Below are 19,421 nucleotides of genomic sequence, written 5' to 3' on the forward strand. Positions count from 1 at the left end.
GGGTGAGCAAGCTTAGAAACCAGTTAGGTTACCATTTGTGGTAACTCAGGTGAGAAGTACAGATGGATTGTGCCAATGTGCCAGCAGAATCTTGGGAATTGGAGCCTGGTGTGGTGGCACATGCCTATAATCCCAGGTGCTTGGGCGGCTGAGGCAAAAGGATCGCAAGTTCAAGGCCAGCCTTGTCATCTTGGTGAGAGCCTGTCCCAAAATGAAAAGGGCTGAAGATATCGCCCTAGTTTCAATCTCCAGTCCCCCAATAGTACAGAAAAAATTCTTGAGAATTAGATTCTGTGCTTACCTTGAAGGCAAAATTAATAGGATTTGCTTGTAGATTGCCTATGTAATATGAGATAGTGAAGCATCAGGATTGATTTCTAGGTGTTTTTGTCTGAGCAGTTGAGGAGAAGACAATGTAGATAGCACAGGTTTGTGGGTGAAGATCAGGAATTTAGTTGTGGAAAAGTATGTTTGAGATGCCAGGTAGTTATCCCAGCAGAGATGTTAGATGGGCAGGTAGAGATTCATTATAGAGATAAAAATGTGGGAGACAATGTATAGATGGTCTTTAAAGCCACGAGACTAGATAAGCTGACTTATCAAGGGAGTAAGCTGTATATAGAGAAAAGGCTAAGGACTGACTCTTGAGTCACTCTGAAAGCTAAGAGGCCAAAGAAATGAGGAAGAACCAGCAAAGCAGACAGGGAATGGTCAGTAAGGGAAGGAAATCAGCAGGGTGTGTCCTGGAAACCAAGTCAAGTTTGAAAGGAGGAGTAATCAATTGTGTCAGATGCTGCACATAAGTAATATGAGCTGTAAAAATCAAGCCATCAGTGTTAAGGTCTTTGGGGACTTTGACAAGTGCTGTTCAAGTAGAGGGGACGTGAAAATGTGGAGTGTATTTGAGAAAGAAAGGGGTGTCCTTACAACAGGTAAAAAGCTAAACAAACCAAAAATCAAGTTTTTTAAAAAATTTGTTGTAGATGGACAGAATACCTTTACTTTATTTATTTTTATGTGGTGCTAAGGTTTGAACCGAGTCCCTCACATATGCTAGGCAAGTGTTCTGCTATGAGCTACAGCCCCACTCTGAAAATCAATAACTTCTAATTAGATCCATCAGAGGGTTAACCGCCACCGTAAAAAGGAAAGGGTCTGGGAAAATAGAGTTTACCTACCTAAGGCAGAAGCTGCTAGAGCCAGTAATTGGAATTTAAACCAATTACTGAGGACTGAGTGTGGACCACCTTGAGAGTTCAAAACTGGGAGCCAGCCAGGTGGGGTGGCAAATGCCTCCCAGTGATTTGGGAGGCTGAGGCAGGAGGATTGCAAGTTCCAGGCCAGCCTGGGTACATGGGTGTTCAGTGGTGGGAACTTGTGGACATTCTTTTCTATTTTCAAGGTCATCAGTCAAGAGAAAAGCTGATGTAGAGGCTTGAGACCTTATGAATTGGTCTTCAAAGAGACTAGATGGACCTGATGGCATTAGGGCTCCCTTGAGGTTCATGTAATTCTGTTCTGTTTTACTTGCCCACAGTTAAACATCGGAGTACAATCACAGAATGCCTTTTTTTTTTTTTTTTTTTTTTTTTTTTTTGTGGGTTGGGGGAGCATTATCAGGGATTGAACTCAGAAGAACTCAACCACTGAGCCACATCCCCAGCCCTATTTTGTATTTTATTTAGAGACAGGGTCTCACTGAGTTGCTTAGCACCTCACCATTGCTGAAGCTGGCTTTGAACTTGCAATCCTCCTGTCTCAGCCTCCTGAGTTGCAGGGATTACAGGCGTGCACCACCCCACCCAGCCAGAATGCCTTATTGATACTTAGGCAGGCTTCACTAGCATCTTACCACACTAAGGATTTTGGTTCCCAGGAAAGAGTACTTATATTTGCAAAGTTAGATTTCCTCCTCAGTAGGCAAGTGGGCTAATCTATCATCATGTAATATGCTACTCTCCTTGCTTATTGTGTATGATCATTACTCTTGGGGAGAACTAGGAAGCTTCTTGTTCAGCAATCCGTAGTGTCTTCTATAACAGTTATGGGGCACAACAGAGCAGGATTTAACCAAGTTTGACTTCATGGAGCTTAAGTTTAGTGGGGAAATCCTGTCAGACAGTAAATGGTTTTGAGAAAAAAGAGTGGGGTAGAGAGGACAGGGCATTAGGGATTGCTGCTTTATATTGGAGGGTCAGGGAAGATCCAACAAAGAGCATTTGAATAAAGACCCAAAAAAAAAGAAGAGTAGGCCATAGTGGGAATAGCAGGCCAGGTTCTTGAATGCATCTCTACTTTATGAGCAGCCTATGTAGTCAGAAGGAAGGTGATACCTGTTTATGTCCATGCTGCCTGCCATTTTTAACTAAATGTTACGAAACTTTAAACACATTCTATCCATTCTTCCTGAAACACTATTCTTTGTACATTTGATATTACCTTTTCCCTTTTTGAGTATCAGACTTGCTGTTTTATAGATTTAATACATCACTGTAGACTGTGTTTAGTATTTTTAATCAAATTATCACAACCTGGCCAGTGGGGTCCAATTTAACCAGCTGTTTTGTCCTTTCAACACTGCCTCAGACACCTCTGAGAGCACCCTTATTTTCTAGCAACAAGGTATTCCAGGTCCTTCATGATCCCTGCCCCAAAACATATAATTAGTTCCTCTCCAGCAAGCCCAGAGATGCATGTCCCACTTGATTTGCATAAGCACTGGTTGTAGCAGGATGACCCTGCTGTTGGGCCACCATAGAAACAGACCTGAGATCAGATCTCTTCAAGGTCTCAAGTTCGTACAGACAGATATCTCCAGTTTGGCTGTCATCACTAAATCTTTTTAATTCTATAGTTAATTTTTAAAAATACTACATAGTTAAAATATAAACCCTTCTTGACTGGATAAACAAAATGTCATATGTCCACACAATGGAACCCCAGTACCCGCCCCCCCCAAAAGGAATGGACTACTGCCATGTTATGTGGACCACCTAAAAAAGTGTTTGGATTGGGGATGCAGCATAGTGGTAGAGTGCTTAGCATGCACAAGGCCCTGAGTTCAGTAACCAGCAACACACACACACAACCACCAAAGATGTCATGCTTAGTCAAAGAAGTTAGACACAAAAGTCCATTTATATGAAATGTCTAGTAATGGTTAGGGGTGTAACTCAGTGGTAGTGTATGTACTTAGCACATATTTGCAAGACCCTAGGTTCAATCCCTGGCACCCCCCTGCAAAAAGAATGTCTATGAAAGATAAATCTGTAGACAAAGCATATCAGTGATCACCTGGGGCTGGAGGTAGAAGTAGGGAGTTTTGTGGAATGATGGAAAGGCACTGTGATAAGGATCACACAACTCCATACACTTAAAAAAATCAATGGATTTATAATAGGTAGATTTTATTGGTATGTAAATTATACCCCAATAAAATAAAAACCCTTCTTCCTTGTATGTCCTTAATTGGTTATAGTGAACTATATTTAGTTTTTAAATATCTATGTATATTTTTAGTTGGAGGTGGACACAATACTTTTTTTTTTTGCGGTGCTGGGGATTGAACCCAGGGCCTTCTGCTTGCAAGACAAATACTCTACCCACTGAGCTATATCCCCAGCCCAATATACTTTTATTTTTATGTAGTACTGAGGATCGAACCCAGGGCCTCATGCATGCTAGGTGAGCGAGCACTCTTGCATAAGCCACAACCCCAGGCCCCCAAGGTATTTCTTTACATGGACTATAACACAAAAAAATTGTATTTTCCCATACCGTACAGTGCTGGGGATTAAACCCAGGGTCTCACACATGCTAGATAAGCACTCTACCACCACCACTCTATCCCCAGCCCCTGCCGTATTTTTAACAGCCGTATCCCTGCTTAAATCTCGAGTACAGCTGCAATATGATAATGTATGCTCATCAGTTTATTCCTGCCTTTTTTCACATAGGTGGTGCTTCATTTTTATAAAAATCTTTTTTCACCCTGATGATTAAAGACCAACAGACAGTTGCTCTGCTGGTGATCTTCCTGCAGGCTCTGTGAGGACTCAGTGTGAAGCTTGGCTTACCTGCTACTTCCCAAATTTATAAACTTTGGAAACAAAATTTCAGAAGACAACCTTCTGAACTTCAGAGGTAGAAATCCACAAATGACACATTTTATTGAAAATATTGAATTTAATAGAAAATATCACATTGTAAACAAGTCCACTGATTCATTAGCTTAACACAGAATGACAGTACAATCACGTATAAAAGCTAAAGGACGAGATGCTGGTGCCAAACGCAGCACTTAAAAGAGAGGCCTGAGCCAGAATTTTCCCAGAAATAGGCAGCAGTAGCTTCAGACAGGCACAAGAATAGGGAGGCTGAGGCAGCAACCACTCCACAAAGGCTTAAGGGCATAAAAGGAAGACAGCAAGGGAACATCTGGGAAAGAGGGCTGATGGATAAGTGGGCAAAGGGTTTTTGTGTTTTGGAGTTATTTTTTGTGGTCCTGGAGATGGAACTCAGGACCCTCATGTATGCCAAGCAAGTGCCACATCCGCAGCCCAGGCTTGTAATTCTTGACATTTCTGACAACATCAGATCCTACCACACAAACTTGAGAGGGTTAGAGGAGCAGGGTATGTTAAGTGGGGCAACAATACTACAAGTATCTGGTGTGTGGTCTCAGCACTCAACTCTGAGGGAGGCAGAATGTGGCACTTGTGTGTAACATGTGACTAAACTCAAAACTGAGCTTTCTGCCCCATCACCTTGGCTGATCACAACACTGAAATTGTGGAAGTGTCTGTTGCCCCAGTGAATCTCCTCCTTACTGATGAGTATGTAAAAGAGACCTGAAGAAAACACAGGGCTCTAGTGGAAAAAGGTTTCTACCTCTCTCCTTTTGGGTCCCCAAAGGGAAAGAAGTTTGTTGTGAATGAACCTCTGGAGGTTTGGACTTAATAGCAAAAACTATCTCTTTAGTCCCAGCCACCCAAATCCTCCTCCAGGGAGTCCTCCTAGTTCATGGAAAAGTCACCTTGAGAGCAGAAAAACAACTAGGGGAAAGAGTAAGGAACAGTTTTCTTACTGTGGTACTTGTTTCTGACCAGAGAAGCTGCTACCTTGTACATGATTTAGATATGAAGATATCAAGTTCACTCCTTATCTAGAGGAGCAGTTCTCAAATTAGGAGCAGGCCTGCTCAAGAGGAGCTCTCAAGACTCTCCAAAGAGATGAGTCCAAAATACGTAAGCCCCTAATTCCCACCCACTTGAAAATAGGTGCACACAGGATAGAAATTCCTGACAGGAGTATGCTATACATGTGAACAGTGGCTAAGACAGAACAAAAAGCCAAGAAGCCTAACTTGGGTGTGGCAGACATCAAAATAGTGGAGAATATTGTTCGGAGACTTTTTCTGATTTAAGTTACAAGTCATTCCACAGCTAAACTCCATGATGAGGCTTCTAGCCTCAGAACCAAGAACAGTAAGCTCATCCAATTACTGCAGTAACCTTACTGGTCTAAAGAAAAACAATTCTGTTCTTCTAGAGAAAATTTCCTATGAGGTACTTGATACTAGGTCCCAGCATAGGCTAATCACTGTATGGTTTCTTAGAAGACTGACTTTTCTCAATTTCTTTCTCTTTGATACTGTACAGGGGGTCCACCAACTTGTTATGAACAAGCATTAAACCTATAAAAATAAAAAAAGTAGTTAATGTACGTAGAGGCAAGAGTTCCACAATTATCAATCAGAACTTCTAGAAGCTCTCCAATTTTGTCCTAGAACTGACACACTTTTCTCTTTGATCTCCAAATCATAAAAACCCTAAGAGCAGGAAAACAGTTTGTTATTCCCAGTGAATGCTAGAGTTCCTGGAAGTGCTGTCAACCCAAACACAAGGAGAGATAACAATTTAAAGGTTAATCTTTTCGGCTAAGAAAAATTCCTAACTTATCTGCCTATTAAATGAGAATTTTCATGTAAGTTTGCCTAAAGCAGGAGGTATACTAGGGATCAAACCACAGGCTTTACTAGTGCTTGGCAAACTACCACTGAGCTACACCCCCAGCCCTCTGATAGGTGTCCTTTTAAAGTAAAAGAAAGATCCCTGTAGTAACTACTTCAGTGCCTTGACTTGAGGGGAAAGGCATGTATGAGATCTGGACTGAGAAAACCTTGTCATTACAAGGAGATCACCTTACAGCTCTTAGACTAAAACTTTTTTTTTTTTTTCTTTCTCCTCAGCAAACAGATCTCTTCAGAAGTGGATGCTTGCTGTCATGGATGGTAGAGAAATGACTATTGTGAGGCAGTAAGGTCTGATTTTTAAAATTCTAGGTGTCCGTTAAAATGGCCAGAATGAGGGCTGGGAATATGATTCAATGGTGGAGCACTTGTCTAGCATGCAGAGCCCCTGGGTTCCATCCTCAGCATGGGGGATGAAAAAAAAAAGGCAGAATGTGCCACATGTGGACACCTGTAATTTCAGCAATTCGGGAGGCTGAGGCAGGAGGATCACAAGTTCAAGGCCAGCCTTAGCAACTTGGTGAGGGCTGGGGATGTGCAGCTCAGTAGTACAGTATGCCTGGTTCAATCCCCAGGACCCAAAAATAAAATAGCCAGAGTGAAAATGAGGTCCACTTCTCACTCCTAGCATACCTGGGCTTGACCACCTACTCCCACATCCACCCTTCCTCACCTTTGAAATACTTGACAGTCTTCACTTTCAGCTCCAAGGTGGCATCTTCATCACACACAAACACAGTGCAGGGATGCTGCTGGAAGGCAGACACAGTCCACATATGGTTCACTCCCTCCTCAATGGCCTTGTACAAAGCAAATGCCTTGTGAGCACCTGTGATGAGGATCATCACCTGGGGATCAGAAAACAAGCCCATGAGGCAGCAGTCCAGAAGCACCAAGTGCTGATAAGGATTATTGTTTTATTGCTACTTTATAAATAGTTACTCTGCAACATTCCGTGTTCAGTGCTCTGTGTGTTTCATCACACAAGTAACCTGAGGTAGGAGGCATCTTTTCTTAGCCTCACCTTTTAGGATAAGGAAATAGGGCTCCAGGGAGTTAAGTAACTTGCCCAGGGTCATTTGTGACTCCAGTCTATGCTCTTGACCACCACATGACAGTGCCTCCAGACAACTTTAATGACAACTGTGAAGGTGCCCTATGCCATGCACAGGACCACACCTGTCATCCCAGTAGCTAGATCAGTTTTCACAGTCTGTGAAAGGGACCCCAGCCTGCACCAGCTACTCTGTGGGTCTCTGAAGGTTGAATCCCAGAGAGGGATTCCCTTAATCTGGTCCCTTTCAGTTCACAGCATTTACCCTGACTTGAAGTGATACTTCTTCTTCATATAAAAGATGGTATAGACTCCACCTAACAGTTAAATTATCGAGAGCATAAGTGCCAGAAAATGATCCTAAAGAATTCAGCTCTACAGGTATCTTTCCATTTTAAGACATCTGTACCATGGAGTTGTGAACAGGATTTACTGTTTCTCTCTTAAAAGAGGAGAGGAACAGAGAGAACCTAATTAGTTCAGAACCCCTCAGCAACTCCAAGCTCATTTAGAAGAGATTTTCCTGATTTCCAGCCCTGTTCATCCCCAGATCAGATACCTTCACCAGATAAGGATGGCCCCCAAACCCTCACGTTTATAAGCAGCAAGCAGAGCAACCCCCTAGGTACTGATTTAGGGTTACCCAATGGAAATCTAGGAGACATCACTCATTTCACAAAAGTTCACTCTATAATTAGGGAGCCTTTTCACTTAGATGTTTGCTTATAGACCTGGGAAAAGAAATTTGAAGCTAAAATGTCTCCAGTCATTCCTCATTGAATTTATCTCCCAAAGGAATAGAAAATACTTCTGAAATTCTATTGAAAGTAGTAAGGACAATGGAAACACAAACACAAATCAAATGATTACCAACTTTCTAGGAGAAAAACTCCCTAAATTCAGTTCATGACACTTTTTTTTTGGTAGTACTGGGATTGAATCCAAGGCCCTGTGCATGCTAGGCAAGTGCTCTACCACTGGCTATTTCATAGCCTTAAGACTTATCTTTTAATCACACTTCACTACATTTATTATTCCTGAACACAGGGCCATAATCATCACATCCTTGGGTTGCAGGAGAAGCATCCTTTCAAATAGTGACCGACTTCAGGGACACCAAGAGGATCCCTTCTCAGTGCCTGGGCAAGTACAAATTCACAGTCCCACATTAGTGGTGAAGGGTTTCTCTCTACCCATGAGAAGCATGAAAGTGGCCCATCAGCAGAGGCCAGGGAACCTGCAGCCCCTGGTCAGTTAGCCAAAGACACAGAAAAAATGCTCCATGGATTTACCCACACTGAGAACAATGATTACCTCCAAAGAAGGAAGAGAAACAGGACCAGCTGGGATTTTGGCCTTATTTATAACATCTTCCTCTTCAAGAATATGTGTTCAGCTGTATAGCTACAATTAACAACAAAAAGACAAGCCAACTATCCCCAACTCTGAGGTAAAGGCTGGTGGACCCCTGCACCCTTACCTCTCTAGCATCCATGACAGTGCCCACACCCACTGTCAGGGCCATAGTGGGCACCTTGGCAAGATCGCCGTCAAAGAACCTAGCATTGGCCAGAATGGTGTCCATGGCCAATGTCTTCACACGAGTCCTGGACACCAGGCTGGAACCTGGCTCATTGAAGGCAATATGTCCATCAGGGCCGATGCCTAGAGAGAGAGACAGCCACAACAGCCCTGTGAGTCCTAGGGATTGATAATTTCAAGAATGGACAATCTCTCCTTCCCTAACTAGGGTCTGAAAAAAAAAATATCCTTGAAAACTATTTCTTTTTTCATTTGTACTCTGAGGTACAAATCTGCCCCCTCTCCTCACCATTTCTATCTGAGGCACAGACATTGTTAATTCGCTACCATCTTTAGAAAGCTCAGGAAGGGGCACTCCAAATAGCTCCTGCCTCCTCAGAAGTGTGACTTCTGTCTCCTGCCTGTAGTTGGGGTCCTGCTGCTGGGGCAGAGTGGCACTGAAAACACACAGCACCTGGGCAGCAGCTTCCAAGTTCCCAAATTTCAGAACATGCAAGGTCCTTCCTCCCTGCTTTTACTAGAAGTCAGATCCAGAGTGGTAAATACAGTTCAGTTTTACACCCCTGTAGGTGATACCCAAGGTGGTAATATGTAGGCAACCTGGGGTAGGAATAAGAGCATAAATCTGAAAGGTAGATTCTCCAGGGTCCCATCTTCTCACTGCTCCCCACTGGCTGACCTTGATAAGTCACACAACCTTCTCTGGGGTTCAACTGCTATCAAGAGCATGCAAAGGGCCATATGAAACCTTCTGAAACTACATGAGTCCATGATTTAAATGTTTAGGTAAATTACATGACTGATCCGTAAAGCCCAAACACTAAGGAATAAAGAATCTGCGTCCAAATCCTAAACCTCTCAGTTTACATAGGCATCAAAGTGTAGAAAAGGAGGTGTCTGTGATCATAGTTCCTTCCTGAGCAGCAGAGAAAGGGCTAGGACCCAAGATGCCCACTTTCTCTATACCTTCCCTGCCTCACACAGTAATAGATGACTCTGTCACTAGCACAAAGGGGGCTGCATGGAGACAAGCTTGGCATCATGTCCTTCCCACACATTCCAGCCACCCTGGGCCTGGCCCTGGATGTGTGCTGAAGAATGCCAAGCTCACCTCCAACAAACAGCTCGATCCCGCCTGCAGCCTTGATCTTCTGCTCAAAGGCATCACACTCAGCCTGCAGGTCAGCTGCATTCCCATCCAGAATGTGGGTGTTTTCTGGATGGATATCAATGTGCTTGAAGAAGTTGTTCCACATGAAGGAGTGGTAACTCTCTGGGTGGTCCCGAGGAAGGCCTGTAGGGTCATGGGACATTTAGTCATGCCCAGGCTGGGCTAGAGCTCTTCTCCCAAGGAAGATGCCAGGATACCACCCCACCCACAGGAACACTCAGGGGACTGTCCATCAGAAAACCTCGGACACCAGCCCCCTGCTTCCTAGCCTCTTGGGATGGGCTGAACTGGTCTCCATTAAGTGTCCACTGACTATGGGGCTGGGCCTAGGAAATCCCCTCATTCTGATCTTTCACAAGGGAATGACCAGAGGTTGGAGGCTGGAAACACTCTGGGCTTCTGAAGGTGGCTTGGTCATCTGGGGTAGGACTGGGCCCATCTGGGAAAGGAAGTAAACACCCACCATTTATACCCTGATCAACCTGAACCCTAACTTAAATACCAGGTGGTTGGAGAAAATTATCTCAGGGCTTCTCAAAGTGGATTTGTTTTTTTTTCATCCAAAAAGAAAAATAATGTTTAAAGTAAATGGTTAATGTTGAGCATTAAGAATATTTAAAATCAAGGCAGCTGTGGTGGCCCATGCCTATAATCCCAGAGATTTAGTAGCCTGAGACAGCAGGATTGCAAGTTCCAGGCAAGTCTCAGCAACTTATCAAAATCCTATCTCAAAAAAGGCTGGGGATGTGGCTCAGTGGTAGAGCACCCCTGGATTCAATCCCAGTACCAAAAAAAAAAAAAAAAAAAATCAGCTTTAAACATGAGAAAATCCAACACAGTGCTACAACATGGGATGAACCTTGAAGACATTCTCCTAGGTGAAAGCAGCCAGTCACAAGATATCAGACATTTATGAATCTACTTGTATGAGGTACTTAGGGAAATCGAATTCATGAAAACAAAGAAAAATGGTGGTTTCCAGAGCCTGGAGAAAACAGAAAATGGGAACTTGTTTAATGGAAACAGAGTCTGTTCTATGAGATGAAGAGAGTTCTGAGATTGGCTGTACAACAATGTGAATGTTCTTATCACCACTACAGTGTACATACAAAAATGCTTAAGACAGTAAATAGTCTCGCTAGGTTGCCCAGGCTGCTCTAGTGATCCTCTTGCCTTAGCCCCCTGAATAGCTAGCTGGGACTATAGACTCCAAAACCACACCTGGATTTGAGATGGCAAATTTTATGTTGTATATATTTTACCACAATTCTTTTAAAAGAACGTTTAAAGTGAAGCTATCATAAAATAATGATGGGGGTGGAGGAGCAGAAAGGTGATAGAAGACCAATCCTCAGCTCCCCTCCAAGTGTACCTGGCAGAAAGGGGAGTTGGAGCCAGGCATGGTGGCACACACCTGTAATCCCAGGGACTTGGGAGGCTAAGACAGGAGGACTGCAAGTTCAAGGCCAGCCTTGGCAATTTAATGAGACCCTGTCTCAAAAATTAAAAGGGCTGAAGACATAGCTCAGTGACAAAGTACCCCTGGTAGTAATGGGTTCAATCCCCAGTACCACCAAAACAAGAAAAAGAAAAAGGAGGTAAAGGATGCCCACCGGAGAGGAAATATAGACACAGAACCTTGGTACACACCGCAGTCAAGATTCCACTTGCAAGCATTTGTTCCAGAAAGAAACTGAGCTGGGAAGCAGGCGAAGGGGAAGGAAGTACCCTAATATTAAGTATTCATTAAAATGTTTACTATGTACAAGAAGCTTCCATAACTATCACAGTATCATAATGCTTACAACTCATGAAGTCATCTTTATTAGCTTCATTTTATAACATTAAATCAAGGCTGGAAGAGAAGAGGTATTGATAACAGAGCCTATCACCAAATGTCACTGGTTCCTTGAGATGCTCTCATTTCTCTCCAGGGCTGAGCCTGTGAGAGAAGGAGCAGGACTCCTGGAATCAGGTTAAGAACCCTGAAAGAGAGAGACTCACCCACATACTCATCCATATTGAAGGTTTTCACATATTTAAAGGACAGGTCTCCATTCTTATAGTACTCAATCAACTTCTTATAGCAGCCAAGCGGGGTGCTCCCTACAAGAGGAAAATTAAAAACCTATCCAAATCAGATAGTCATTCATAGTTTCAAAATCTAACAACAGCTTCTCATTTCACTGTCCTTACAAAGGCTCTACATTATTGGGCCCTTGGCTAACCCTCTGCATACCTTACCCTGCATTGGTCACTTTACCTCAGGGCCTTTGCACATGCTATTCTAACAGCAATACTCTTTAGGTATCTATATGGCTAATACTTCTTCAGGTCTCTCCTCTGTCAGTTTCTCAGAATGGCCTTCCCTGCCACCATATCCAATATGGCAAACCTCTACCTAAATACTCCCTATCTTTCCTGCTTCATTTTTCTCCTTCTTTCTTATTCCTGTTTAACATACTCTACACTTTGCTAATTAACTTATCTATCTCTCCCAATTTAAGCTTTGGAAGGCAGGAATTCATATCCCTTTTGTTTGTAGCTATAACCCCAGAGCTAAGAACTGCCTGGCTAACAGAGGCACTTAATAAATATCTGCCTTCCCCCTTTGGGTAAGGAGATACTTATTAAGTGCCTATTAAAATGTATAAATGCATTCTACTGTCATGTACAACTAATTAGAATAAAATTTAAAAATTTAAAAAATAAATATCTGCTGAAATGAGTGACAATGGAAACTGCAACCCCAACCCTACCAAAAACAATCAACTGGTGCCTATGACAAGGAACCCACTTGGAAATGCTGTGCTGTTTGAAACGTGACAGGCAGGAAGGGGTCTGTTTTTGAAGAGACTTCAGTGTCACTCTGTGGAGCTTGGATCTGATTGTATGATGACAGGAATTAGTAATGAGCTGCTAGAGAAGTCAGACTGAGCAGGTGGAGGTTGGTTCACTCCACAATTAGCAGACAGGATGTTAGTTAACACAACTCCAACAGGGCTGAGACACAGCTGGTTTTACAAGGTTCAAGCAGATACCACTCCCACAAGCCTCCAATGCAGAGTTCAGCAAACTTTGGCCCAGAGGCCAAACTGAGCCTGCTGCCTGTTTCTATGGAGTTCATGAGTTAACAATAGTTTTTAGTCAGGTGCAGTGGTGCGCACCTGTAATGCCAGCAACTTAGGAGGCTGAGGCAGTAGGAACTCAAGTTCAAGGCCAGCCTCAGCAATTTGGCAAGGACCTAAGCAATTAGTGAACCCTGTCTCAAAATGAGTAAGAAAGACAGGGTACAAGATGTAGCTCAGTATTAAAGTGTGACTGGGTTCAATCCCCAGTACAAAAAGGAAAAAAAAAAAAACGAATGGTTTTTACATTTTAAAAATCAAAAGAATGGCACATGCCTGCAATCCCAGTGGCTCCGGAGGCTGAGGCAAGATATCTGGAGTTTTAAACCAGCCTCAGCAACTCAGTAAGGCCCTGTCTTTAAACAAAATATAAAAAAGGGGTAGGGATGTGGCTTAGTGGTTAAGCACCCCTGGAATCAATCCCTGGTACCAAAAAAAAAAAAAAAAAAAAGTTTGTGAAACAAGAAAATTATTTAAATTCAAACTTCAGTGTCCATAAGTAAAGTGTCATTGACACACAGTCAATAAAAGTCACCAACCTATTGTTGGTGGCTTTCACACTCCAGTGGCACAGTTGTGTAGTTGCAACAGGGAAGTCTAAAATAATTTACTGTTAAGTCATTTACAGAAAAAGTTTCACAGCCTCTACTACAGTGGATAGGTCAGGTAAGACCCCTAGAGCAAATCTACCCCCCTGTGAAAGAAATAATTAGGACATTCAGCTTGAGAAGCCAGGGCCAAAATATTTTCCTTATAAAGGCAACATTCTGACCTTTTTGAAAAGAAACTGGGACTTTTTCCACTTAGAGCTTGTGCATAATTAAGCCTTACAGAAAATTATTTGAATTACTACCTTCTCAATTCCTCCAGGAATGGTACTTAGCTAGCATGCCCCTAAATACATATATAATTCATTTCATAAAATGCATGCCTTAGGGAATCAGGACTTAATTCTGCTAGGCACCCTGGATACCTTAACAGGGCTGACTTAGGATGTAGCCTAAAAATCAGGTTCTTCCTGTCCAGTCAAGATCCCTTCTGTTCCAAGGTTCTATAGGAGCAGGCAGCAACTAAACCAACCCATAAAGGAAGCCGGGTCCCCTGTTTTGTATGTAGAGGGGGGCCTGCTGTTCTCTCGTTGCACCAGTACCTCAAGTCCTCCTTTAAATCCCTGGGCTGAGTGAGCCCAGAACCTGGCCTCTTATAACCCTCTGATGCCCACCCTCTCCATTCCACAACACACCAGTGGGGAGTCCCATGGTGAAGTACTTGTCTGGTCCTGGGTTAAACTGGATGATGCGGTTCCTGATGTATTTAGCTGCCCACTCACTGGCCTGTGAATAGTGCTCCAGGATGATGAGCTTCATCTTGTCCTGCAGTGGGTAGGTGAGATGACAAAAGGAACCAATGGTCCTCACTTTGAGTTCTGAGGAACAGGCTGGGCCGACACCTCTTCCACCCACCAGGAGGCGCTACGGTGAGGATAGACCAGGGTTCTAATCTCAGTTCCATTTACCAATGGTAGGACTTCACAAAGCACCCGAGTTCTATGAAGACATTTCCTATGTAAAAATGGGCACGACAGTACCTACCTCGCCGATTTCACGACAGGAAACAACGAATGAAAAAATGCTTGCAAACCACACTATGTTGGCGATTATTATCCTGAAGCTCGACTCAGTTCCACTCCCACAACACTACAGGCTGGATACTCCACCCCAAAGTCTTCCTCAAGAACTAGAGGGGCCACGGGACCATCTTGGGTCAATGGAACAGGTGGGGGTGATGGCTTTGCTCGGGGAGGTGTGTTCTTAATCAGCAGTGAAAAAAGGGGCCTCTCACCGCCCGCCTTGCTTGGGGAACACTATTGGGTCCTCAGTTTCCCCAAAAGCACAAGCGGGTAAAGGTAATCGCTTCGGAAGGAAGGCATCTGGCTCCGCCAGTACGATGGTCAGTAGTGGGAGGTGCGGAGGCCGAGGAGGTCGCCCGCGCGGCGGTCGGCGGGGTTCACTGAACCCCCGCCCCCCAGATTAGACTTCGTCTCCCCTCCAGCCCGCTTGGAAGGGGTGAGAGCGGTTGGCCGGCCCGGGCCCGGGATGCGGGGACACTGGGACAGCGCCGGGCCCCCTGCCCGCCAGGAGGGTCCCGCCCTCCCCGCTCCCCACTTACGCGGACGCCTCCGGCGGCTGCAGAGGCAACTGCGCGGGCGGCCGGGCCTCGCGCTGGTCACGTGGCCGCGGTCACGCGGCTCGCGCGCCGCCCGCCGGGCTGACTCAGCGAGCCGCGGCCCCCGGGCGGGACTTTGGCCAGCCTGAGACCTCCGGCCACCACCTTCTCATCTCAGCCCCGGAGCGAGCAGACCCGGAAGGGGCTGTGAGAAAGACACTCGCCCGCGGAGGCGGGGGTCAGGTCCTGGTTTTGTGCAGGAGGAGAGACTCGGAGGCGCCAGGTCGCCCGCTAGAATGCAGCCTCCTGGCTCCGGGGCCCAGCCCGCGGGTAGTGCAGAGGACGGGGAGGCCCCGGGGTTGGCCTGACGCCGCCTGCAGCTTGTTTAGATCGGATCTGTTGACCTAGGTGCAATGTTTTTGTTTTAAATACAACTGGGCTTTTTTTGTGTGCGATTTTGGACCCCCCACCCCCTTTAAGATCAAACTTTGCAACAATATATACTGGAGACAGGGGCAGGAGCGGAGGGTGGCCCATGGTCTGTTATCCCAGCAACTGAGCCAAGAAGATTTCAAGTCCGAGGCCTGTCTCAACAGCTTAGCAAGACCCTGCCTCAAAACTAAAAGGACTGGGAATGGTAAAGCACCCCTGGCGTCAACCCAACAAAAAATCCCAATAAAAACAACAAAAAAAGAAAGAAAAAGGCAGGAACCTGGTCTAACAGCCCACACCAAAGTAACCATTGCTAACGGGTAGAGTACGTTCTATACTGTTTTTCTAAGACTGTGTTTACATTTATTTTACTATATGCACACAGTAGTGTGTGTGTTCACCAACGGTAAGATATTTGACCTGCATAATTCCACCTCTTATTGAACCCCAGTGAGGTAGTTAGCAAACTATTACTCTTTTATAGATGAGGAAACTGAGACTTAGAGAAGTTTACTTGGTCAAGGGCACAAATGGCCTCCTAAGACTTTGAGATCAAGCAGATCTTTCGAAGTCCAAGCCATGCTTCTCACCACTAGCATGCATTGGCTCCCAACTGCTAGGACAGAAGATTTTGGACACTATATGTGCCAACAAGAGATGCATTTTCTTTCAAGTTAACATTTGAGTGTACCAGACTTGTGAGGGCATTTGGGAACCCTCCGTACTGAGATCAGGATGAAGGAATAAGTGGTCATTAGTAACACCTGCCCTCATGTGGGGCTTTGCCAAGAACTTTGGTGCCCATGGTTTCATATGATCCCTCTCCATAGGCAGATATGATCACTGTCATTTTGTACATGTGGAAAATGGGCTCAGAGGGGCACAGAGACTTAACGGTATATGGTCTCTCAGTCTGGGACATTCTGGACCATAATTGGCTTTAAGGGGCTGTAGCCACACCCCCTGAGTCAGCTTAGGCTTCCTCCCCCAGCCAAAGGCCAGAGGAGCCCTGGCTTTGCATTCCTGATGACCTGGGCCTTCCTCAGTTGGAGCACACATTCTGCACTTCTCTTGACTCTGCTTACTGTAGACAGTCTTAGGGGTTTGCTTCCCCTGAGCCCAGCAGTAGCTCCAGACAAGCTGACGGGTAGGTTTCATCTGCTGAGACCCTGATGAGACCAGGGATGGTGGAGCTGATACCTTTATAGATTGAGGCACTTGTTTTTTGACCTCAGTATTGGTGTAGTTTTTATTTGTTTATTTTAAAGTTCAGTCAAATCCCATCTCAGCATCAGGATTGCAAATGTTTCACAATGAAATTCCCAACCCCAATCTCCAAACACACCAGATAATGCAGGCCTGGTCTGCAGCTGCTTCCAGAAGAAGTCCCATCTCTTAAAATGTTTTCACTTCCTGAACCAGGCCTGGTAGCCTATAATCCCAGTAACTTGGGAGGCTGAGGCAGGAGGATCACAATTTGGAGGCCAGTCTCTAATTTAGCAAGACCTTCAGCAACTTAGTGAGATCCTGTCTCGAAAAATAAAGAGGACTAAGGACATTAACTCAGTGATAAAGTGCTTCTGGGTTCAATCTTTGGTACCAAAATAAAATAAAAGGGCTGGGAATGTAGCTCAGTGGTAGAACCATTCTGGGTTCAATACTCACTCTCAGAAGAAAAGTCTCCACCTCTCAGTAGCACCAGGCTGGGGAGTAAGACTTCAGCATCATGGGATTTTCAGGAACATTTAAGACCCAAACAAGGGCTATTGCTCAGTGGTAGCGTATACTTGCCTAGCATGCATGCCCTGGGTTCGATCCCCAGCACCACAAAATAAAGAATAAAGGATCTGAAATATAACACCATCCTAGGTTCCTCCAATCTCCTAAATCATTTTTTTAAAATTTGTATACATGAAAGTTCACTCTTAGGGCTGGAGATTTAGCTCAGTTGTAAAGCACTTGCCTAGCATGCTTGAGACCCTGGATTCAATTTCCAACATTGGGGGGAAAAAAGATTTGCTTTTTGTGCTGTAAAACCGCAGATTTTTGATAAATGAATAGTGTCATACATACACAATTACAGTGCCATATAGAATAATTTCAGTGTCCTTTAAAAAAAAATCCCTCTGCACCTATTGAACTCTCTGAATTCCTGAACTTTTTCTTATCACTATAGTTTTACCTCTTCCTACCAAATTTTGATCATACTTTCATCTGTGAATGGATGCTCAGGTTGCTTCCAGCACTGGGCTATTGCAGAATTTCTTTTAAAGTGGGAAATGAGAACAAATTTAGTTGTCTTAGGTTCCACCACTGGGGACAGACAGTATAATACACTGCCTTATTGAGTGGTTCAAACATTAATTGGGAAAGCATTCAGGGCTGGAGAGAACCACATGGGGCAGGACAGGACAGGTACAGGTGGTGTGCTGGGGAAAGGACTCTAGAGCCACTCTGCCTGGCTTAGGGATTGCATAACCTCTGAGAGGTTACTTAGCTTCTTTGTGCACTAATTGCTTCATCCATAAATAGGAAAAATAATATCTATCTTACAGTTTTACTAATATTATCTAGAATAATAGCCATAGAGAAGAGTAAACTATTCATTTAACTATGGCACCTAGAACAGTGCCCAGCAGAGTGCACTCTCACTAAGGGATCACTATTATTATTACTAGGGTTTTTAGATGGTTTTCAATCAGGATTTGATCTCGAAGAGAAAGGCTTTGAAGACAGACATGAACAAAGGAACAGAGGTACAGGGGCTGGGGGAATAGTTTCCAGATTTAATAAATGAGTGTACAGGATACCCAGTAAAATTTAAATAATTTCTAATTGCCACGCATACATAGCCTAAAGCCTTGCATAGCAGGTACAGGAGGACACAAAGACATCACCCTCTTGTCCTTAATGATGCTTAATCCAATTGAAAGCAGAGAACATAAGCAAAAAAAAAAAAAAAAAAAGCCACAAGAACACTGAGAAGAAAGAAAGTGTAGGATTGGACTGCAGATGAACCCAGTCACTATTAAGACCGCATGCCAGGTGACCGGAGGAGGTGAATATCACATCCCTCCTCAAAGCTCCCTGCCATGTGGACGGGTCCAGAACAGCGATGACAACTACTCTTATGTGTATCAGTGGTTTATAATGGGCCAGGCATTTAGTGCTTTCGTGCATTATCTCATTTGACAGAGGAAACAGTTTCTAGAGTTACTCAAGTCAGCAAATTGTAAGAGCCTACTATGTGCTGGGTGCTGTTCTAGTATTACTCAAACAGCAGTGCCCAGGGGAAGTCCCTCCTCTCATAAATTACACCAGAGGCTTCACTCAGACCAGACTTGGGTTTTTCATGGAACTCTGCCTTCTACTAATTCTTTTTCTTTCTTTCCCTCCTTCCTTCCTTCCTTCCTTCCTTTCTCTCTCTCTCTCTCTCTCTCTCGCTCGCTCGCTCGCTCTTTTTTTTTTTTTTGGCACTGGGGATTGAACCCAGGGGTGCTTTACCACTGAGCCACATCCCCAGCCCCTTTTATTATTTATTTTGAGACAGGGTCTCACTAAGTTGCTTAGGGCCTCACTAAGTTGCTGAGGATAGCTTTGAAGCAATCCTCCTGCCTCTGCCTCCAGAGCAGCTAGGATTACAGACATGCACCATCTTCCTTCTTTCCTTCCTTCCTTTCTTTCTCTTTCTTTTCTTTCCTTTTCTTTCTTTCTTTTTTTTTTTAGTCCTGGGAATTGAACATAGGGCCTTGCACATCCTAGGCAAGGGCTCTTCTCTGAAGCTACACATTGAGCCTTTTGTTTTGCTAATTCCATGTCTCATTTTTTTAAGGAACTACCACACTGTTTCCCAGTGTCTACATAATTTCATAACAGTGCACACAAGGACCAATTTCT

At 44.2% G+C, this 19,421-nt stretch overlaps 1 protein-coding gene across 1 annotated transcript; it reads right to left on the reverse strand.

Annotated features, from left to right (window-relative positions):
• Positions 1-4,171: 4,171 nt before the first annotated feature.
• Gnpda1 (glucosamine-6-phosphate deaminase 1) lies at positions 4,172-15,235 on the reverse strand. Its single transcript, XM_047556789.1, has 7 exons — positions 15,096-15,235; positions 14,170-14,299; positions 11,803-11,904; positions 9,739-9,921; positions 8,566-8,750; positions 6,705-6,879; positions 4,172-5,695 (listed from the first exon to the last, which is right to left on the reverse strand). The coding sequence occupies exons 2-7, from the start codon at positions 14,291-14,293 to the stop codon at positions 5,595-5,597; spliced, it is 870 nt and encodes a 289-aa protein (XP_047412745.1). The 5' UTR covers positions 14,294-14,299; positions 15,096-15,235; the 3' UTR covers positions 4,172-5,594.
• Between the last annotated feature and the right edge of the window lie 4,186 nt (positions 15,236-19,421).

This window comes from Sciurus carolinensis, chromosome 6, assembly GCF_902686445.1.
Source record: "Sciurus carolinensis chromosome 6, mSciCar1.2, whole genome shotgun sequence".
NCBI lineage: Eukaryota > Metazoa > Chordata > Mammalia > Rodentia > Sciuridae > Sciurus > Sciurus carolinensis.